We start from the raw sequence: 25,237 nt of genomic DNA on the forward strand, positions 1-25,237 counted from the left end.
CTTTGAGTATAAGGTGTATATAAAACATAAATGAATTTTATGTTTGGACATAGGTCTCAACCCCCATATTCTTATGTATATTCAAATATTCCAAAATACACAAAATACAAAATATAAAAAAAAATTCTGGTCCAAGCATTTTTGCATAAGGGCTCAACCTTTATTAAATACTCTGTAAAAATAACTGGTGTTATTTTCTCTTTCCTAACTGAATCTACAACTAAAAAATAAATATTTTTTTTTAAAAAGTAATAGCAATTAGATTAATAAAAGAGGAACTAATTCATGCTTGCTACAGAATAGTTCAATAATAAATTTAATATTTTAAAATTTCTAGATATTAAAAAGCCCAATGAAAACTAAAGTACTCTCAATTCCATCTCCATAATCAAATCAGTCTTTGTAGCTAACAGGTTAACTAAAAATTTAAATCATATATTGTACACTTTAAAACAGATGATTTTTTAACTTGTCAATTTAAAAAGTCCCAAAATAATAGATAGGAAAGTCATGAGAAATTAAAGTCAAAAGTGGCTGAATATAAAATTAATACATAAAAATCAATTTTATTTTTTGGGCTGGGGATGTGGCTCAAGCGGTAGTGCGCTCACGTGGCATGCATGCGGCCCGGGTTCGATCCTCAGCACCACATGTCAATCCTCAGCATCACATACAAAAAAAAAAAAGATGTTGTGTCCGCCAATAACTGGAAAATTAATATTAAAAAAATTCTCTCTCTCTCTCTCCCCCCCTCTCTCACTCTCTCTTTAAAAAAAATCAATTTTATTTCTAAGCAGTGGCAACAAAATTACAAACTTTAAATTGGAAAAATACTTAGGTTCAATAGTAACTAATACTTTAAGGTATCTATGAATAAACTAACCAAATGAAAACAAAAGTAAAAAATTGGGTGGGGGGAGATAATATATTTTAGTAAAACATTTAGAGCACTAAAATGGAGATCAAAGAAAAAAGGACCAATGAAACAATCTATAGCCCATGCTTATAACACTTCAAACTTCAATTTACAAGTAAATGGAGGAAACACTAACATCCAAGACCAGCAATGTCAACTACAGAGCAGTCCTGGAGAAAAGAAATCAGAGGAAGCGTCATAGAAAAGAAGATCCTGGTTGTTGCATAACATAAACATCAACTTCCCCCAGGACCAGAGTTACTAAGTAGCACACTCAGAAGGAGAGAGTATACTTTTGAACTTTGGTAGATAAAGAAATAAATAAAAGATAAGCAATGTCTGAAACAAGACAATCCCAGAATCAGTAAAAAGACCCACAGAGTTAGTAAAAAAGTTGCATTTCTATAAACCAACAGAAGAGGGCATTCTTAAACTGAGAAACAACAAACTTTTCTTCCTGGCCCCACAGAATCAATCACCTGTTACTTGTAGCCCAGGAAAATCCAATGTGTTATCAGAAAAAGAATACATAATCTCATGTCTATAATAGACTACAATAAGTAAACAAAATAAGAATGAAAATCTTTTATGCTGATAAAAGTATCTGCTTAAAACAAAATCCCAGCATGTGAAAAATGGAGGTACTTTGGGCAAAGGGAAGGGAGGGTAAGGAAGGTGCATGTGGGCAGGAATGATGGTAGAATGAGATGGACACCATTACCCTAAGTATGTGTATGAATGCACATTTGGTATGACACTACATCATGTACAACCACAGAAATGTAAAGTTGTGCTGCAATTGTGTACAATAAATCAAAATGCATTTTGCTGTCATATATACCTAAATAAATAAATTAGTTAATTTTTAAAAACCCAACAACTTAGTAGAGTAGAAACTGTAACACAATATTCCAACATGAATCAATATAATTAAGCAGCAATTATACATATGAAAGAACAGATTAATTAGAATGTCAAAAACTCTGATAAGATATAGAAGATACCAAAGGGCAACTGGTTAAAGTCTGGAATGAAAGAAATAAATACTAAAGCACCAACTACCCAAGAGAGAATTGATATAATCTGGTTGGAATAAGAAAAGCTATAAAGATATTCTTAAAGAACATTTGGGGAAATTTGAATATATAAATGACACGTGCTGAGGTGCTGTTGTGGCTCAGTGGGAGAGTGCTCGCCTAGCATGCATGAGGCACTGGGTTCGATCCTCAGCACTACATAGATATAAGATATTGTGTCCACCTAAACCTAAAAAACAAATATTTTTTTAAAAAAAGAAATGAAGTGCTGAAAGGGAGGTGAGCATATAGTTTAAAAATAAATTTACAGAAAATAAAAGGACTATGGAAAAGCTAAGTAATGTCACAAAGAAAATCAGACAAATCCAAATGAGGGACAACCTAAAAGACAATTGACTTCAGACTTCAAAATATCAGTGTCACGGAGACAAAAGCTGGTTAGGGGATTGTTTTATAGATAATATTACAGAATCTTCTTGTGTCTGAAAAAAAAATATTTAATATGGGTGAGAATATATCTCTATAGAAAGAATTTAGATACGGGATATCACTTGTTATAAATATAGGTGATTAGTGTTCACTGTATATCAAGTTTGTTGTAGGCTCAAAATTCTTCACAATAAAAAGTATGGGAGGGCTGGGGTTGTGCGGTGGAACGCTCACCTAGCACGTGCAGGGCGTTGGGTTTGATCCTCAGCATCACACAAAAATAAATAAAATAAGGGTATTGTGTCCAACTACGACTTAAAAAAAAAAAGTGTGGGAAACTATTCACCATAAAGCTAAAATAGATACAATTACATCAAGAAAAAAAGGATAGAAATTCCAAAAACAGCCCAAAATATATTAGGGTAGTATTTCCATGGAGTAAAGGATGTTTTATTTAATTGCACAGACTTAATTGGTCATGAATAAAGAAGAAATAAATATAAATAGTTATACTACAATTTTATATAAATTATATAAGACAAAACAAATTAAATGTAAAATAATGCTTTAGAATAAATGATGTTTTGTACTTTTGGAACCGGACAGTAGTCCTTCTTATTCAAGACAGAAAATTTGGAAGTCAAAAATAAAAGGATAGGGGCTGGGGTTGTAGCTCAATGGGACAGTGCTTGCCTTGCACACATGAGGCACTAAGTTCTATCCTCAGCACCACATAAAAATAAATTAAAGATATTATGTCTATCTAAAACTTTAAAAAAAAAAAGGATAGCTATTTTACCTACCATGACAATAAAAATAGAAATATGACACGAAAACATGGCATACAGGTCTGGGGTTGTGGCTCAGTGGTAGAGCACTTGTCTGACATGTGTGAGACACTGAGTTTGAATCTCAGCACTGCATATAAGTAAATGAATAAAATAAAGGTCCATCAACAACTTTAAAAAAAAACATGATATACAGAGGAGAGACTAAGGAAATGCTTGCAACTTTAAATAGAAAATAAAAGGCCTGGGGCTGGGGATGTGGCTCAAGGGGTAGCACGCTTGCCTGGCATGAGTGCGGCCCGGGTTCGATCCTCAGCACCACATACAAACAAAGATGTTGTGTCCGCCGATAACTAAAAAATAAATATGAAAATTCTCTCTCTCTCTCTCACTCTCTCTCTCCCCCCCCCACCTTCCTCTCTCTTTAAAAAAAAAAGAAAAGAAAAGGCCTAATACTTTAAAAAATTCTACCTTGTATTTCACAGAAAATATGTTAATTCTTACTAATGGATTTAAATATACTGAACTTCACTAGAAAACCAAATCCAGGAGAGCAGAAACATTATTTTTGTTCACTAACATTTCCCAGAGATCACAAAAGTAGAAGGACTCGAAAAGTTTTAGTTAACATTCACTAGCTAATGGTCAAATGGATAGGTGGATAGAAAAATGCATATTAAAAGAAATACCGCTTTTTAATCTGTCAAAACAGCAATAATTACAGTAGATGGGGTAGAGAGAGAAGATGGGAGGGGAGGGGAGGGGAGGGGAGGGGAGGGGGGATAGTAGAGGATAGGAAAGGCAACAGAATACAACAGACACTAGTACGGTAACATGTAAAACAGTGGATGTGTATATCTGTATACGGGGTAAAAATGGGAGTTCATAACCCACTTGAACCAAATGTATGAAATATGATATGTCAAGAACTATGTAATGTTTTGAACAACCAATAATAAAAATAATAAAAAAAAACAGCAATAATTAGGGTTGGGGTTGTAGTTCAGTGGTAGAGCATTTTCCTAGCATGTGTGAGGCACTGGGTTTGATTCTCAGCACTACATATAAATAAATAAATTAAATAAGGGTCCATCAACAACTAAAATATACATATATATATGTATATTTAAAAATTTTTTAAATTAAAAAACAGGAATTAATGAGGCTTTATATTCAATGCTAGAGAAGATAAAATAATGTCTTTATTTAAATTAAAAACATAAAGAGCTCCTTTTGATGAAGTAACTTTAGATGAATCTTCCACAGATGAATCTTCCACAGAATAGAAGCACCAGAATGTCAAAATATATGGAAATTTGCATTGTTTGTAATGGCAAAAAGTTGCAGACATGGGCTGGGGATGTGGCTCAAGAGGTAGCGCGCTCGCCTGGCATGTGCAGGGCTCTGGGTTCGTTCCTCAACATCACATAAAAATAAAATAAAGATATTGTGTCCACATAAAACTAAAAAATAAATATTAAAAAAAAAGTTGCAGGCAACTTGAATGACATTAAGAGGGACATAATTTATTAAGTCACGGTACAACAATAATGTAGAATATAGTTGCTATGGTTTGAATGTGTTCCATAAAAGTTCATGTATTAGAAACATATTCCCAAATTCATGTTGATACCTCATTTGAGAGGTAATTATTTAAATGAGTCATGAGGAAGTGGCTCCTATTATAGGAGTTTTATAAGAGAGAGATCTGGGCACTCTCATCAGCTGAGACCTAGAAAGGCCCTCATTAGATGTCAGCACCTTGATGTTGGACCTCCCAGACTTCAGAACTATAAGAAATAAATCTCTATTCTCTGTAATTTATCCAGTCTCAGGTATTCTGTTACAGTAACAGAAAACAGACTAAAACAACTGGAGGCTCTGAGAAATAGAGGAAAATAATTTTTCTTCTTAATGGATATTCTGAGAGGGGGAAAATCATGCTGCAAGATATTTACTAAACATTTAATGGGGGGGATGAAATCTGAGTACCTACATAAATGAACATGGAGTGATATGACATAGAAACATACATATCAAAATTGTTTGTCAAATCAACATTGTTTGTCTCAGGTTGATGAGATTAGAGAGGCAAGCTATTATTAAAAGATTCTTTTAAATGTATTGTTTAATAATAAGCACGGCTTTTATATTTAAAATCAAATTAGGTCTCTCAATTCTTTTCATTAGTAAGAAACGGTTTTTAAACAGACAAATGATAAGTTAATGGGAAATTTTTAAAATTTACAATATGACCATTAAAAAAAGGTTTATCAATTATGTTAGAATGTATGTGATAAATATAAGCCTAAGATTGTAGCTATTATTACAAGCTTTTACTTGATACTTTATACTTGATCTCTGGATCAAGTAATACTACAACTTAATTTTTTTGATCCATGTAGTTTTTCTTTATACTTGATTCAGAGTAAACTACATAGATCAAAAAAATTAAGTTACAGTATTAAAAATTATATTATTACATTTAAATTATATTATTAATTATAAGGACCAAAAATTATATGTATCAAATATAAAGAAAAATTCATCATGTGTGAGATCTTTATGAATTATCTGTCAAATCTTTTCTGAGGCAAAAATCTGGATCAATCTATATTCCTATATAAGGCTTTACAGTTTTCTAACACCTAGATTTTAGTCAAAAAGTACAGGACCAAAATGCTAACAATAGTGGACAAATGAGCAAGTACCGCAATTACAAGTTTAAAACCTTGAACTGCACATTCTATATGGCCTTCTCAGTGCACAACATAGAACCTTGCACACATTAAAGTCTACATAAAGCTGTATATAGAGACAATAGTTTTCCTGTGAGAAATTTGACTTTTTAATGTCAATAAAAATTGTTTGCTTATATAATTTCCTCTCTTATCAACATTCTGAATGCCTCAAAAAATAAACTTTGTACAAAAAATGTCTTTGCCATTTTAGATTTTGCAGAGGAGGTAACACAAAAGCAGGGTCAAATAAAATATCAACAGCAAAGACAACAAATATTCTTATATGTAGTAAGAAAGCAGACAACTTACACTAATTTATCCATTACATACTCAAGTCGAATTAATCTTAAAACAAAAGTTAAGATAGACAACAGCATCAGGGCACCTTATGATGGATAGTAAATGATTGAGGATTCACAGTAATTAATGACAGAATGGTGAGTGGTCAAACTCTAAATCTACATGGGATAAAATAACATGTATTATATGCACTATTAACTAGGAAATGACTTAGAAATGATCCAAAAGGAAGCCTCTGACAGTGGGCCAAGCACTAAGTTCCCATCTCATCCCCAGCATTCAATGTTCTGAGGCTTAGCCTGTGGATATGAGTCAGATCATCTTTAAGGACCCCTCAGGGTTAAAATCTGAGTTTAGGATCTTTTCCTGTCAGTAAAAAAAAAAAAGGAAGAGGAAGAAAAAAACTAAAATATACAAACAGAAATGTTATTTGATTTTAAATAAAGCTCAAAACCAAAAAATAGGTTTACTAGTCAAAAAAAAAATTTGGATTCCAGGATTCAACAAAAAAATTCTTCAGATTTATTAAGTGCATATGATTCTTGTTATGTTTATTTGTTCAAAAGAAAAAGCAGAGCAGCACACATGTGTAATCCCAGCAGCTTTGGAGGTGGAGGCAGGAGGATCACCAGTTCAGAACCAGCCTCAGCAACTCAGCAAGACCCTGTCTCTTAAATAAAATATAAAAGAAATGGGGATGTGGCTCAGCGAATAAATACCCCTGGTTCAACCCCTGGTACCAAAAGAAAAAACAAAGAAAGAAAGAAAGAAAAAGTAATTTGTTGTTTGCATGATGGGAAAATAATAATTTGTAGAAAATTATTCTTAATAAAATATTCTTAATAAAATCTCAAGTGAGACATAAATGAAGTGGAACAAATATAAAATATCCTAAAGATAAGTACTACTGTATTTGAAATGGCAGTAATTATCTAATTATAAGAATATTTCCATGTAGTCTTTTAACATTAGATGGGAACAATGGAAAGAAAGCAGTCTGTTCACATGAATGAATGAATGAGAGAGTAAGAGAACTTTGAGAACTGATAATCTGTTTAACTTTTCTCAAGGATTGAGATATGTATAAGCCCAAATGACAAGTGACTAACCTAAAAATCTCATATTAATTATAAAAAATGACATACTGCCATTTTTGAAAATTAAGTCAAAATAACTTGTAGAGAAATAGAGATACAGCATTTAGAAGGCAATTTCAACAAGAAAATAAGCATTTCTACTTACAATGTAAAAATTATTTGTTAAATATTTCCAAATATTCTATTTTTCTGGGAACCATACATACTAGCTAAGCCTTAAAATGACCACATAGGGATTTTAATAATTTCTACAGATTATAATCTCAGAGGTAAAGGACCTAGAAGATTCCTATTTACCAACAGAGATAAGTATGGCAGCCATATAGCAAAATGATTCTTGTGCTTTACCCACTTATTAGATGGGTGACTCCCAGGAAGTTACTTCTCCAAATTTCAGTTTGCTCATTAGGATAATAAAATATCTAACCCCTTAAATAAGACAATGTATATAAAAGAACACTCATTTTTTTAAAAACTGTTAACTAAAACACAAGAGAAATGTAAGTATTTTAAATAATCAGGTATTTTAAGCAATTGTAATCCAAACCATTGAGCAAAGAAAGGAAAATATGTTCATCTAAATTCCTACTATGAAGTTAACAAATGCTATTCAGGAAATGGATTATTAAAGATAATTTGTTTTATGCCATTTTAATTAGTTAAACATAATGGTAATACTTTTGATGTTCACATAATATGGGTTTTTTTAAGCAATGATATATTGGTTTGGCTCTACCACAATCTTTATTTCAATTCTCTTTGGCTTACAGGCTACAGAATTACAGTATGCCTAGAATAGAACAGCACACCAAGGCCAAAGGACAAAGCAAACTGACACATACTACAGATTATACATAGGTATTACTAGCTTTATTTAGGGTGCTTTGCTTAAAATAGCACATATCTCTTTTATTATGATATGTATATTAAATTCTAAAACTTCAAAAATAGGTTTAGTCAGGATTTTAAAGAAGCTCATTTTACTTTTATTTGGTAATTTCACCAAAGAAGATGTGTCAAACTCAGTAGGGCTGTAACCAGAAAACAGATAACTCATATAAAGAGAGAAAGCAACCTTCAAGTATTCAAAAGTATCATGTTAACAAATAATTCCATGAATTCCAAGGAGGCAGATTTTAATGTAACATAAAAAAGAAATTATCCAGAACTGAAATGGGTTTATAACCTTTCTGGAAAATACTTTTCCAAATTCTAAAAATTCCTGCATCTTCTGATCACAAACTTTAGAAACTTATACCAAGTAAATGATTGAGATGATACATAAAAGAATAATAGCACAGTTAATAAAAGCAGAAAAGACTGAAGACAACCTAGATGTGATGTAGCAATGAATAATTTTCAATAATTAAGAGAATGAGAAAATGTTTAGGGTAAAATAGAAAATAGAAAAAAAAAGTACTGAAAATGATATAATGAATAATGTTAACTTTGTTCTCCCAAATATTTATTTGTATATGTAAAAATAACTGGAAAAGCAATTATGAAGTACATGGAAGAAAGTACAACATAATTTCCAGCTGATTATGTCTGTATGTATTGGTACAGCGGTGGTTGTATGCTGAATTTTAATCCAGAACATATCTATCATGATTTTTATGAAAGACCAGACACCCAAGTTCTAGTCTAATTCAAAGATTCTGCAACTGTAAGAAAACTTCTTACAACTAATTTAAAAATCAATAAGTCTATGCCAATACCAGAAAATCTAAAGTTGAAATTTCAAAGTAAGACAGCCAAGAATGGCATTAATTACAGAAACAACATCAATATCCTCTGGCTAGTAGCTCTTTTCTTGGATAGAAAAATGGGCAGAGGACCTAAATGAGCTGTGTCAAACAAAGAAACAAGAATGAATCTCCAACTGCCAAAAAAGAGGAGGCAGCATAAGAAGAAAAAGGAGAAAATGAACAAAAATTTTTCATTTATTATTACTGAAAGGGCCACTGCCTAGATGGATGGTAAATCTGTGAGTGATTAGTGACAACAAATAAGAAAACTACTAACATTTTTATATCTGGTAGAACTACAGTTTACAGAACAGGGGACATTCAGAAACTCATTATTAAAAATTGAATTATATTCATTTGATTAGTACCAGAATTTAGAGACCTGTGTGGGAGTTAAACTATTATATCAATTTTCACCTAAGATATTAAGCCATGAAAAAACAAAACTAATTATAAACCACTAGTCCAGATTCTCAAAAATGTTAACTACTATCACCATGTATTTTATATATTTACCTATTATAAGTGAAATAAGACAAGTTTCACAAATTATATCATAAGTAAAATTCCATAATTCAAAATCAAGAAAAACATATTTCCCTTGTAATGAGTGAAGACAGCCATTTGTTACAAAAGGAAGAAACCACTGAATGCCATGTATTTTTTTTACTAGAGATAGGTAATAATGCCTAATACAAAATACCTTGTAAGGATATCATAAGTAATGTTTAGATAAGAACACAATTCTATAACTGCAAAACAAAATAATTAAAATTTAAAGGTGTTAAGTTACTCAAAATATTCTGAGAAACAGGTAAGACATTTTAATTTCACAGGTCATTTATTTGCATATATATATATATATATATATATATATGCACACACACACACATACATTCACATACATATACACATACTATACCATCTTTCTAGCTAGTTACATTACACACCAGGGAGTTAAAGACAGTTAAAATGAAATACTATGATAGTTTCTCTATAATTAGAATACCATATGACTTACAAAAAAATATTGGGTTGTACTGAAAGATTAAAGAAGGATGACTCGTATAGAACCTGGTCAAAACATACAGCTTTTATTTTTTCTTTTCTTTTTAATCAAAGTACTATAAACAAAAAGAAAAAACATAAAAATCCTCAAGACCATGTTTTTCCCATCAGGTACTATAAATAAGGATGTACCTGTTTTCCCAAGATATAATTGAAACACATTTATTTTTTAAAATAATAGATTAGTGTTCCTTTAGTGTTAATATTTATCCTATTCTTATATATTCATTTCATAAGAATAATCCAGCAGAAACTAACATCTGAAAGGTACTAGGCTTTCTAATTAGCATATGAAAAATACCATTTAAAATTTTAAAGAAAGGCAACATGCTAAGAACAGTTCTATGAACAGTTCAATGAATATGTTCAATGAACATACTATGTGCTGTACAATTCATAAAACCTGCTTTATTCCTATTTATTATTATCTAATCCATAAGTCATTTTTTGAGAAAATTTTACTTGACCACCACCCATTTCCTATTGTGACAAATGATTCAGTAATCAGTATCTTCAACCACTTTTTAAATATTGAGGTATTTAAGACTTACTACTTAGACAAATGTGTAAATTCATTACATAATGCAGCATTTTATAGATAAAACAGCTATAGTATAGTAAAATTAATAGCCAAATTCTAAAAAAACCTCTCTCCTTTAACACACACACACACACACACACACACACACACACACACGTTCCTAGAATCTTTCCTTCTAAAAATGGCATCTAGAAAATAAATACCATCAAGAAAACACTAATTCACATGTTCTTATAGGAAATAACAATATACAATATTTTAACATTTCAAAAAGGTAGCATATTATGTGTGTTGCAACGGATTCCCCAAATCTGCAATAGTGCTGCAGTCATGAATAAACATATTCCTCCGAAGTTCTAACTATGTGGGGCCATATCAAGGGCATGGAGCATGCACATCAGATTCGAAATGGATTTACATTACCTCCAACCTTAGGGCCACCTGCTGAACCAGGCTTCCTTGCACTGTTGACAGGATTACCGGATGTTTTAGGTGCAGGAACCTTGAAGGCTGAAGCAGCTGATGATGGCCTATTTCCATCCACTGATTCCTCATCATCAAAGCTTTTATCTACACAAAGCATTAGAAAAATGTATTTTAAGGAAATTTAGCTTTGTTCCATTTTTCATAAGTCTCAAAAATCAAATAATGCCATATATAAAATCATAACTTTGATAAGATATATAATACAAAACCAAGGTCTTCTGAATAAGCATGAATATACTGGTTAACACATATGAAAAAAACACTAAAATTTAAAATCAAATGCAGTATTATAAATTTTCCTACCTGTATGAATTAAGGCAAAAGACAAGCATTAACTCTAAGAGCATTAAGAAGCATTTTTCATTTTTTTGCTACTCATACAATCATTTTCTGCCAGCTCCTCCCATAGTGCATCTTCCAGCACGCCCTGCCTTATTCCTTATACCCAGATTCTGCAACTTACAATCACAGATCCTCTTGCAAATCAGTCGCCTCATTCCTCTGAAAGCTCTTAATTTCCCTCACCCTAGGATGCTCCCAATAGTTCACATGGCCAAATACCGTAAATTTGATACTAATCAAGGATTCTATCAAAAATAGATAGAAACAACCACAGAACCACCACTGAGGTTTGTGCCGGCATTTTTCTTTCTCTTCCCTGCCCTAGGTGCTGTAACAGCCAATCAGCTACAAGGTGACATCATCTTATGGCTGCTACTGCCAGATGAAAGGTAAAAATTCTCCATGCATCTAAAAAAATTCTCTACGCATCTGCAATCTTTATTATATTCAAAATTTTAAAGGCAATTAATACTAATAGTTTATGTGTCTAAGTTTTCTTTTACTTAATTCACATATGAATTTACATAAATAGAAAAATATGGTTTTATGCAATATTCATTGTGCTGAGGTGCTTATGATTGCATCAGTAAAACATGGGCTATAACAGCTCATTACTGCACATAATTAACTCCATAATCTCACAATTTGCTGTTTGTATAGGCCACAGAAACCAAACTGAACAATTTGTTTTCATAAATGATTCTCTAATATTCTACAAGGCTCCTTTGAGAATATAATGACCACACTAGTATCATCTTCTTATATACAAATGAAACAGCTCAAGACCACCTCCTCCACCCCCAAAGGAACAAACAACAACAACAAAAAAAATCACAAGATATATTCAGTTTTACTCTACTGAGGAAACGGTTTTCTCTAGGACCCTGCACAAACCAACTATGACAAACAAGATGGGCGAGGCAGAAAAGCAGCTTCACCACAAGCTTCAGATCAATATGCCAGAATCTCCTTCCTTTCAACCTGTTCTCCTTACCTGTAAGACACCCAACCACCCAGAATGAAATCATCCAGATGAAGGGGTATTATCTGTACAACTATTAAATACATTTTAAAGAAAATATCTCAAACAAGTTTTAAAACTTATTTATTGGGGTGGGGGGGGACAAAAGAATCAAAGACACCCTAACATAAAGCCACATTTCATTTCAGTGTTTTTCTTAAATAACACAATTTATAGAAAAAAAGAGTATATTCTAGTTAAAAAATAACTGTTTTAGTATAAAACAATTAGGAAATCAGTTTAGATAAAGTAATGGATTTAAAACCTGTGCTTTACATAGATTGTTCTGTTAAGAACATCAATAACAATTTCAAATAAAATTTTCTGCCACCATTATTTTAAAAATGCAGCTAAGAAAGAGTAGACACAAAAATTTACAGAAAGTTAGGCACTGAAACACACAGTAGACAGAAGTTCCCATGGAAACAGTGTTCTGTTCCTGTACACACACAAGAATTGAAGAGTAAATGTCCCTACCATTTTTAAAAAATTAACTCTGAATATTCCCCAAACTACTGAGAGATTAATTTTTAGCTTTTTAATTAAAATAGAGTCAAGTATACAGATCTGGAGTTTGCAGTTCAATGAATTTTCATAAAATAAACATGTTAGCATAATCATTGTCCAGATTAATATATTACCTGTATCATGAAAACACTTATGAGACCCCTAAAAGTCATTATTTTCTAACAAAACTAACTACCAGTTTTGAATTCTACAGCAACAGTTGGTTTTGCTCACTTATAAACTTTATATAAAAGGAATCATACAATTTGCACTCAGGTATCTAGTTTCTTCTCACTAGAAGTTGGAAAGTAATGTTTAGCAGATTCATTGCTTAAAGTTCTTGAGTATATGAACACGCCACAATTTATTAATATCTATTCTGCTGATAGACACTTGGGTTTTTGCCAATTGGAAGTTATTATAAAATGGTGTTCCTAAGAGATGAGCAAACAAAGTTAAAAGGTTCTAAGGATTTTGCATTATTGGGGAAGTAGTAAACACAGTACAGGTTGAGCATCCCTAATCTAAAAACTGAAATCTGACATGCTCCAAAATTTAACACTTTTTGAAAGACAACATGATGCTCCAACAGTTTTAGATTTTGGGGCATTCTGAATTTTGGGATTACAGATGCAACTGAAATCTGCAAATATTTTTTTTTTAAATACAAAATTTGAAACACTTCTGGTCCCAAACATTTCAGATAAGGGATACTCAATATGCAGTTGATTTTAGATTATAATAAATCAAAGATGCTACATCATAATACCTAGCTAGGACAGTGTTCCTAAAAATGTGGTCTCCAGGCCAGTAGTTGGGCATCACCAGCAGTTTGTTAGAAATGTAAATTCTTGGGCCCCAGCCCAATTCTGAAGATGCAGCCCAGTAATCTGCCTATTAAGAAGCCTTCCTGGGCTGAGGTTGTAGCTCAGTGGTAAAGCACTCACCTAGCACATGTGAAGAGGCCTTAGGTTCGATCCTCAGCATCACATATAAACAGATAGATAGATAGATAGATAGATAAATAGATAGACAGATAGATGTATTATGTCCAACTACCACTATTTAAAAAAAAAAAAAAGAAGAAGAAGAAGTCTTCCTGAAGATTCTTGTGCATGATCAGTTTAAGAAACACTATTACAGCAGGGTTGGTGGACTTTTCCATAAAGGATCAGAGAACAAATAAGTTGGATTTTGCAATTCATGTACATTATGATCTTTCTATGATACATGACATGTAAACAAATAGCTGTGGCTGTGTTTCAATATAATTTTATGTACAAAAACATGAGGACACCTGGATTTGATCAGCAAGCAACAGTTTGCCAATCCTTGCTATAAGATGAGCAATAAAAGAAGGGTAAATACATATATAAATAAAATAGAAGAAAAAGAGTATATTAAAAATATCTGGTTTACTGGGGCTGGGAATGTGGCTCAAGTGGTAGCACTCTCGCCTGGCATGTGTGCGGCCCGGGTTCGATCCTCATCACCCCTTACAAACAAAGATGTTGTGTCTGCCGAAAACTAAAAAATAAATATTCAAAAATTCTCTCCCTCCCTCCCTCCCTCCCTCCCTCTCTCTCTCTCTCTCAAAAAAAAAAATCTGGTTTACTAAAAAGAAGCAGGAATGGAGACAAAATATAAAAATAAAATGGTAAGTATAAAACCATATACACCAATAATTACCTTAAATGTAAATGAAGTAAATAGAAGTAAAAGATCAAAACTGAATATCTTAAAAATAGATGGCTTCATTGAAATATTTCAGAGTTACATAAAGGTTAAAAGTAAAATGAGAAAGGTAGATATTAGTAAACACCAACCAAAAAAAAAAAAAAAAAAAAAAAGCTGGTTTCAAACAAAGCAGGCTTAAAAAGCATTACCAGAGAAATACAGACATTTAGTAATGGTAAAGGAGTCAATTGGACAGAAAGAAGGAACTTTAAATATTTGTGTAACCACTAATACAACTTCATATATATTAAAAGGAAAAACAAGGTCTAGGGATGTAGCTCAATGGCAAAGCATTTGCCTAGCATGCATAAAGCCCTGGGTTTGATCCTCAGGATCACAATCAAACCAATCACTAAATCAATCAATCAGTCAGTGGAAAATCTACAAGCATGAAAACAAGTTTTGCCCACTGCCAATAAGGTTATATATTCTTTTAACCACAAATCAATGGAATTCATAAAACTCATTCATCATCATAAGACTTCAAATTAAAAAGTTTGTTTTATAATTTATCTAGAAGCCATAAATATTCTGGGTTTCATTTTTTCCCCTAAACTATAATAAAATAGCAGAACAAATCCCAATTATTTTCTTTATAGCAGAAATTACTTCCCAATAAAGTCATAAAGCTGATTTTTGGAAGTTTCTTCTTCTTCTTCTTTTTGTGGGGTGGAGGAAGTACCGGGAATTGAGCTCAGGGGCACTCAACCCCTGAGCCACATCCCCAGACCTATTTTGTATTTTATTTAGAGACAGGGTCTCACTCAGTTGCTTAGCGCCTTGCTTTTGCTGAGGCTGGCTTTGAACTGGAGGTCCTCCTAACTTAGCCTCCTGAGCCTCTGGAATTTTCTTGTTTATGCAGTAACCCCATTACCTATAACAATCCATGGATAATTGTCACAATCAACTCTTTTTCCTGATTCTCACCTTTGTCTCCAAGAGTTTTTTTCTGGCACAGCATTCTGATTTGAACAAAGTCACATCATATTGCGCTCAAAATTCTCTGATGACTCCATTAAAAGGCCTATCAGGACTCTAAAATCTTAGATATCACATAAGTCTCTCCAACCTCATCACCTACTTTCTCTCTCCTATTTGCTCCCTCCCATTCAACCCTACTAGTTTCTTTGCTGGTACCCACATCAGGTCAGGGCCTTTTGGCTTGTTTCTTCTGCTTAGAATGCTCTTTCTATATATCCCTGTTTCCCAATCCACACTATTCACTCACCATATTCATGTCTTTATTCATCTGTCACCTTCCAACACCTTGATACTCTGATCTACCTCTGCTTCTCTGCTTCATTTAGTTTACCCAGCATTTACTATCTACATATTTCATTAATTTTATTTGCATTTCTTTCCCCACTAAAATATATAATCTAAGAGGGTGGGATCATTTGTGTATTTTGCCTAGTGCTATATCTTCCCTACGTGGAATAATGCCTAGAACAGCACATCACACTGGATAAGATACATAACTTTAAGAACCTTAAAAGCAATAATTGGTGCTGGGGTTGTGGCTCAGCAGTACAGTGCTTGCCTGGTATGTGTGAGGCACTGAGTTCAATTCTCAGAACTGCATGTAAATAAATAAATAAAAATAAAGGCCCATTGACAATGAAAAAACAAAAGTTAAAAGCAACTATGTTTGATAAGATAGTTAAGAAATACAAGGATAAACCTAGTACATTAAAACTTCTATTTTGAAGGCTATGTGGGGAAAAGGGAACAGAAATCAAAACCCACATAAGATGCAGAGTCAAAAGCTGGTACACCACGTGACTCTACTCTCAAAGTTAAAGTGAAACATAAGAAAGCCTTTATTTTCCTATAGTCTTCTTTTCAAACTTCTCTCAAAAGAGAGCAGCAGGGAAATGAATAAAAAACAAATGCTTGGGCAATCCAGACACTCAAGTTCTTGAACTCTTGAGCTCAGACTGGTAGTATTTCCAAGCAAGAGTCAAAGCAAAAGCAAAATTTCCACAAAAGAGGGTTTCTGGTCTCAAATTATTACCACAACTTTCTATAGGTCACCAGGCACAAAGGAAATATGACACGATGAACATTTAGAAGGAAACAGATATTAGGAATAGACCTATATAAAATCTTAAGTGTCTGTTATCAAACTCAGACTAACAAAATACCTAGACTTGCTTACTGGGAAAATTTTAATATAATTTGGAGGATCAGAAAAATAAAAAGTGACAGATTTTTAAAAAATCAAATAGAACTTCTAAAAATGAAAATATAGTAAATGAAACTTAAATTTATCTGGGAAGGCATAACAGCTGATTAGATATAGCTTAAGGAATCATTAATAAATAGGAAGATAAATCAGAAGACACCATCTAGGGTATATATTAGTAGATGCTCTACTAGCTACTGAAGGATCACACAACAAAAGCAAACTGTAAATTATGACTCCCTTGATGACTTGCATTCTTATTACAATGTTTCAAAAAAAGAATACTATGGTTCAGTGCAAAAGTAGAACAAGATAAGCACACTTTAGGGCTAGGATTGTGGCTCAGTGGTAGAAAGCTGGCGTAGAACATATGAGGCACTGCACTTAATCCTCAGCACCACATAAAAATAAATAAATAAAGATATTATGTTAATCTATAACTAAAAATTAAAAAAAAGATAAGCACATTAAAAGCATAAGCACATTTCTAAGGATAGAAACTAATAAAGTGAATAGGCTGGGGTGCTATTTACATGATAAAGATGGAAAAGGAGGAGACAAGATGGAGAATGAGAGAAATGGATAGAGATGGAGAAGGAATATGAGGAGGAGCAGATGATAGAAACAGAAGAAGCAGAAATGGAGGAGGTGGAAGAGATAGAAAAAGAGAATGAGTACATGGAGGAAAAAATGGAGAAGAGGAACTGAAGGGAAAGGGGAGGCTAAGGAAGAATAGTAGAAGAATACTTCTTCTGGATCCTTGAGTACGGTTTCCCAAACTTTGAATAAATTTTTTGTAACCTAGTAAAAAGCTCTTTAGGGCTGGGATTGTGACTCAGCAGAAGAGTGCTTGCCTTTCACATGTGAGGCGATGGGTTCAATCCTCAGCACCACATAAAAATAAAAAATAAAATAAAGGTATTGTGTCCATCTACAACTAAAAAATTTTTTAAGGGGCTGGGATTGTGGCTCAGTGGTAGAGCGCTTGCCAAGCACGGGAGGGACCCCGCCTAGCACAGGCGGAACCTGGTTCGATCCTCAGCACCACATAAAAATAAAGGCATTGTGTTGTGTCCATCTATACATTAAAAAAAAAAAAATCAAAAGAAGCTCTTTATAAGTTTTTATTATATTTAGATGCATTAATAAAATAGATATACTTCTATTTTGTACTTTATTATTCAGATAAGAGACAGAAACAAAGAATGGGGAGTAAGATGGAGTACAGCAATAAGTTTTCTCAAAAAATCTTAAGTAATACCTATCAAATCTAGGTAATGAATTTATGGAAATATTTTCCATAATTCTTTGGTATGTTTAAAATATCTTATAATGAAATAATTTTTAAAGTTTTTTTTTTTTTTCCTTTAAAGATCACAATAATGGGGCTGGGGTTGTGGCTCAGTGGTAGAGGGCTTGCCTAGCATGTGTGAGGCAGTGGGTTTGATCCTCACCACCACATAAAATAAATGAAGGTCCACTGACAACTAAAATTATTTTTTAAAAAGATCACAATAAACTCCTTGAAGTATCAATAAGATGGAAGGGGAGGAGAAAAGAGGAAAGTGGGGAGGACATTGAGCCAACAGGTAAGAAGAATTCATAGAGAAATGAATAGTTTAGTGGGTGCCGGGTCTGGAGAAGTAAGCTGACACAGGATCTTTTGGGCCCTAAATGCCATGCAAAATAATAAAAATGAACTGCTCGTTGTCAACAAAAGAAAAAAAAAAAAGTGTAGGAAGTGGAAGAGATGCAAACAGAGGAGGAAGACATGTAAATGCAGGAAAAAGAAAGAGGGAAAGAGATGGAAACAGTGGAGGAGACTGGAAGACTTAGAAAGCAGTAGGAGAAAGGAGAAGGGGAGTGACAGGGAGAAAAAAAGACAAAGAAAAAAAGATCAGGCTTTGCCTTTTGTCACCTTCAAATAACACTTGGAAACCATTCCACTGTCCCATGTATGCATGCTTAAGGTAAAAAGTAATGAAAATCCATTTTTCTTTTGTCTTTTAAACTCAGTTGGTAGCAAAAATCTGAACTGGGCTGGGGCTAGGGCTCAGCGGTAGCACACTTGCCTGGCATGTGTGAGGCACTGGGTTCGATTCTCAGCATCACATATAAATAAATAAAATAAAGGTCTATCAAGAACTAAAAAAATATTTTTTAAAAAAATTTGAACTGACCTAACTCGGTTTATGGCAAATCATAATATGAAATAGCATGGGGCTATTTGTTGTCTACTTATTTTAATCTGCACATATTTAACTGCAAAAATATTAACATACTTATTAATTATAGGTTGGTGTCCCAAGCGCAGTAGGAGTTGTTACATAGTATATGGAATGTGACCATATTACTTTTCTATAATCAGAAATACTCTGGATTCTAAAACACAATTGGTCCCCAAGGTTTCAGGCAAGAATGTGTGAATTCAGATTATTTTAATTAAGTTCTATCACTTTTTTTCTCTTTTTCTCACTAAAGGAAAGCCATACAGTCAAATGACTTTTTAAATTTTCCACTTCAGTTTTAGAGGTACATACACTAAAAAACCCTAAACTTCTACTTTTACGACTCATTCTACAGATGAAAAAAGTTCCATCTTACATGGCAACAAAAAGACAAGCCAAAACTTCACATCTCATCTGTATGGATTTCATTTTGTATGGATTTTCTTCAGTGAAACAACTAGTTAAGAACCACACTCAATACTGTGGATTTTTAGTCACAAAATACATTCCATTTCATATTAACTAGTTTCTTACAATGAAGTTCCTCTTTTCTCTTGAAACTGTATCCTTCCTTATTCTAATTAAAACAATGAGCAACAGGACTATGGATTTCTGAGCTGTTTTACACTTTTTTTTTTAAATCCAGCAATGACCATGTTCATATGTAACAGCTAATTCCTGAGAATAGGAAACAATAATTTCTACAAACTACTGTACTACTGATTATCAGATAATCAAATTTTAATTATTTACACTCCCTATCCCAAGCTTTTACAACAGGTAACTTCCATTGGGTTTCCTCTCACTTCATAGGCAACTGTAGCTCAGTCTCTTCTGTCAGCTCTTTCTCCTTTACCCAACTACTACAAGTTGAACATCCTCCTCTCCAGACTACACCTTTTCTCAGTAGTCTCTCATCCATTCTCTATAGTTTTAAATATCATCTAAAGGCTGACAACTCTCAACTGTTCATCTCCAGCCTAGTTCAGATCTATATATTCAACTGCCTTTGATGTCTCACCTATGGGAATCTTGAAGACATCTCTAACTTAACATAGGTAACAACACTAACACCACCTTCAAACCTATCCTTCCCCTAAATCTTCCCTCATCCCAATATGATAAATAAAACCATGTATCTCAGCTGTTCAAGTTTACAATGTAAGAACTGACTGCATCTTAAATTTTCTTCTGTCCTATACAGATAATTTTTATTTTACCAACAATTTTTATGTAATAACTCTAAGTTATATCTTTTTGTTGTTGTTTGTGGTGCTGAGGATTGAACCCAGGGCCTTGTGCATGCAAAGGCAAGCATTCTACCAACTGAGCTATATCTGCAGCCCTTTCAGTTATATCTTTAAAACTTTTTTTCACTGTAGATGGACACAATACCTTGAATCTTATTTATTTTTTCTGTGTTGCTGAGGATCTAATCCAGTGCCTCACACATGCCAGGCAAATGCTCTACCACTGAGCTACAATCCCAGCCCCCAAGTTATATTGTAAATGCACTTATTTCTCTTTACCTCTGCTGCAACTCATAATGTAAGACCAGACCAGTACTATCTCTGCCTACATTACCACAACAACCTCTTAACTGGCTTCCTTCTCAACCTCCTTCCAAATCACAAAGTAGACAATGCAATCTTCTAAAAAAAAAAAAAGCAATCTGGATCAATGGCTGCTAAAACAAACCATAAATTGAAAGACTGAGGGGGAACTTTATAAAGGATAAATCAGGCTGATAACTAAATCCATTGTTCAATATTAACATTACAAAGAAAGACAATTAAGACTTTGTATACCTCTGAAAAATATCCAAACTATCACACAAAATACCACCTATGAAAAATTTATATCAACAAAATACAACTTCAAAATCAGAACTGATTTGATCAAATCATTAGAATTTTCACGGGTTGGGATTGTAGCTCAGTGGTAGAGCACTTGCCTAGCATGTGTGAGGCACTGGGTTCAATCCTCAGCACCACATAAAAATAAATAAAATAAAGGTATTTTGTCCATCTACAAATTTATATATATATATATATATATATATATATATATATATATATAAAAGAATTTTCAGTTTTCAGGAAATATAGAGGATATATAACATTTTTTAAAGGGTGAAAAGCAGCATGGTGATGCAATCAACAAAATCTAGTGCATGAAAAAAATTTATCTAACAGATATTTTTCTCTTCAACAAATAAAAGGCAAGAGTAGAAAAAAGAGAGATAAATGCTTTGGATGAACAGATCCTTAATAGATACATCAACCAACTATAATAGTGAGCCCTGTTGGAGTCCCAATGTGAACAAATTATTAAAAGATATTCATGAAAGTGAAAACCGAATACCAACTATTTGATCCTAAGGGGTTTTATAGATGTGATAAAGATATTGTGATTGTATTTTTAAAAGATACTTTCATTTTATACATGTAAATGAGTACATATGCACAAGTATACACATGTACAAACCTCAGTCCAGAAAGACAATGGGGCTGGGGTAAAGATGGAATAAGAATACAGACAGATAAAGATTGGTTATGTAGTGATGATTTCGTCAAGTTGAATGACAAGTGGTAATAAATGCTCATTACAATATTATCTGTTCCAGGGTATGTTTGAAATTTTTTGGTAATAATAATAATTTGTACTACTTTGCTCCCTGCTTAAAACCCTACAATGGAACCCCAATAATATAACAACATCATAAGAGTTAAGAAAGTGAGATGGGGCCAGAGATATGTGAAAACAGAACCTAAAAGATGGCAATAAAATCTCAAAAGATGCAAATTTTTAAAAAATTAAAGGCTACTAAGAAATAGCACATCAAGGGCTGGGATTGTGACTCAGTGGCAGAGCATTTGCCTAGCATGTGTGAGGCACTGGGTTCGATTCTCAGCACCACCAATAAATAAAATAATGGTCCATCAACAACTAAAAAAACAAAGACAAAGAAAAAAAAGAAAAGAAATAACACATTAAAGCTACAATTTATAATCCCAAGAAACTGCCTGATCTATCTTGCAGAATGATACAGAAGTCACCATTTTTAAGCCAGGAGTACAGAGATGAATACAAGGAGTAACTAAAAATCTATGAAAAGGCTCTATTTGTCTAATAAGAATTGTAATGCATTCCACTGTCATGTATTTAAAAAACGAAAATCAATTAATTTTAAATTATCTATGAAAAGATTTCATTGTTAAGTTCTTCCCTGTCCCCAACGCAGGGAGCTCAATATACAAGTGTGCACATGCACACTGGTGTAAACATGTTTGTGTGCACACACATACATATCCATAATTTTGTAAAAATGAAACCACCAGAAATGGAAAGAGAAAGTCCTTAGAACCATTTAAACTTTTGTTTGCCAAAGTTAAAAGTTAACAGAAGGTTTGGATGACAAAGTAAAGGATATCTCTCAGAATATGGATTAAAAGAGAAAGAGGAAGAAACTTGAGAGAGAAGACAAAGCATAAAAGTCACTATGAATCAACCCCAGAAGTCAAATGTGTGACTAATACCTACTCTCTAAGAAGAGACTAAAGCTGGGGCTGGTTTTGTGGCTCAGTGGCAGAGAGCTTGCCTGGCACGTGTGAGGTACTGGGTTCGATCCTCAGCACCACATAAAAATAAATTAATGAATTAAAGGTATTGTGTCCATCTAAAACTGAAAGAAAAAAAAAGAGGAGACTGGGCTGGGGATGTGGCTCAAGCGGTAACACGCTTGCCTGGCATGCGGGGGCGCTGGGTTGGATCCTCAGCACCACATACAAATAAAATAAAGATGTTGTGTCCACCAAAAGCTAAAAAACAAATAAATTAAAATTTAAAAAGAGGAGATTAAAGCTAATAAAGGAAGAAAATATATAAAAAAAGATAGGAGAAATTTTCCCAGAACAAAAGAAAATCATCAGCCATCAGAAATAAGAATCAAGTAGCAAAAATTTAAAATGTCAATTTAAATGAAAATAAAACTTTCAGTAGAATTATTAAAAATTGAAAATTCAAGTGCTTCAAAAGATAACAGTTAAATTTTAGCATTCATATGAAGACGCTATTCTTAGCAATTATTTACAAAAAATAAAGTTGATTTCATACAAAGTTTAATATAGAGGCCAATAAATTTGACAAAGTCACTTAAAATATCTAGGTAGATATAACTGTCTAATTAAAAATATATTTGAGGGGCTGGGGCCAGATTAGCTCGGTGGCAGAGTGCATACCTAGCACGTGTGAGGGACCGGGTTCAATCCTTAGTGCTGCATAAAAGTAAACAATTTACAACAACAACATTTTTTTTTTTCCCAAAGCCAGGTGCAGTGGCACACACCTGTAATCCCAGTGACTCAGGAGACTAAGACAGGAGGACTTCAAGTTGGAGGCCAGCCCTAGCAACTTAGCGAGACCCTGTTTCAAAATCAGAAATAAGAATAACTGGGAATACTGTTCCTTGGTTAAGTACCTCTGGTACAAAAAAATACACACACACTCACATAGATAAAGATTTTTATCTTTAAAAAGACCTGCTTTAAAAATTCAAAACTTTCAACAGTTCAAAGCAGTAAACAGACAATCACAATTTACACTATCATCTAGTATCAATAAAATTAATCAACAGCATGCATGATAACAATTATATCAAACTGATTAATAAATGAGACTCATAATAAGGTTTATTTAGAAACTTTATAAAATCTATTCACCTAAGGTACCTAAACCTTCAACACAGTTATAATATGATTATAACATCCGTTAAAATCATCAACTAACCCTAGGTACATGTATGATGACACGAATAGGTAACTCTACTTATGTAAAACCAGAGAAATGAAAAATTATGCTACATTTGTGTACTATGAATTGAAATGCATTCTGCTATCATGTACAACTAATTAGAACGAACAAATAAATAAATAAATAAATATTTAAATGGGAAAAAAAAGGGAGAGAAAAAATCATCAACTGAAGTCAGGCACTCTGGTGGTATATAACTTTAATTCCAGCTACTAGGGAGGCTGAGGCAGGGGGATTACAAATTCAAGGCCAGCTGGGCAATTTAGCAAGACCCTGCCTCAAAAATAAAAAGGACTGGGGATATAGTTTAGTGGTAGAGCAACCCTGGATTCAATCCTCAGTATGATCAAGAAAAAAAAAAATCAACTGTACCACTCTACAAGTACAAAGAAAAGATGTAAATACCTTCTTAGAGATTCAAGATCATTAGCAACATCAGATTTGAAGTATGATGCTACTGGTGCCCAATATTTTGTACCCAATGGGTAAATAAGACTGCCTCAAGAAGATTATTATTTATTTATTTAAAGGTACAGCATATGGGACTAGATGCCCTTAATACAGACCTAAATCATATGTTGGATGGTAAAGGATTTCAATGGCTACGGCAGGGGGCTACTATAATGTAGATTTATTTTAGTCATTGACTATTTATTGCCCTATATTGCTACTAATGCCCAATCTTTTGCCTCTTGTAATTTACTTTTTCTCCTTATAGACTCTTTTTACCCCTATCATTGGTACTTTAAAAAGCAAACAACCACCCCCCCCCAAAAAAAAAAAAAGGTTTGAAAAGCCTTGAAGACTGGGCATGTGCTCTCAGTGGTAGAATGCTTACCTATTATGTGTGAGGCCCTAGGATCCTTCCTAGTACTACCAAAAAAAGAAGTTTGGCCTTTTATTTGTGTTTTCCTGTAATTTAAATTACCTAATCCTAATGTATTACAAAGAATATATAAGAGAACAAAAGAAGAAAGATCTATTCAGCATTAATTTCTTTGCTATGGTTCTATACCCTTTAAACCAAGTTTTATGTCAGTTTGCAGCAGTCCTGGAAGCCAGGGGATCCCACAAAAGGTTGGCCTCTAGAAAGCCATGTTTATTCCATAACTTGCATATATTTTAAAAGACTCATTTTTGGAATAATAGATTGTGTTGAAATGTTAAGTTTGGAAACAGTCTGTTTACAACAAAACCTTATTTCTTTCCAGCCATTCTGTAGCAGCAACAAAAGGCCAAATTCCTCTTTCATGC

At 33.2% G+C, this 25,237-nt stretch overlaps 1 protein-coding gene across 9 annotated transcripts in view; it reads right to left on the reverse strand.

The window, feature by feature from the left end:
* Positions 1–25,237, reverse strand: part of Clasp2 (cytoplasmic linker associated protein 2) — a 190,960-nt gene that overhangs the window by 113,302 nt on the left and 52,421 nt on the right. For 7 of the 9 annotated variants that reach the window (XM_071619732.1, XM_071619729.1, XM_034636296.2 and 4 more), the window contains one exon: positions 11,089–11,235. In XM_071619732.1, the coding sequence (XP_071475833.1) occupies positions 11,089–11,235 (147 nt within the window). Of the gene's footprint in view, positions 1–611; positions 2,824–11,088; positions 11,236–25,237 lie in introns of those variants that run through there. The other 2 variants (XM_071619738.1, XM_071619736.1) reach the window with 1 other exon arrangement.

This window comes from Marmota flaviventris, chromosome 1, assembly GCF_047511675.1.
Source record: "Marmota flaviventris isolate mMarFla1 chromosome 1, mMarFla1.hap1, whole genome shotgun sequence".
Lineage (NCBI taxonomy): Eukaryota > Metazoa > Chordata > Mammalia > Rodentia > Sciuridae > Marmota > Marmota flaviventris.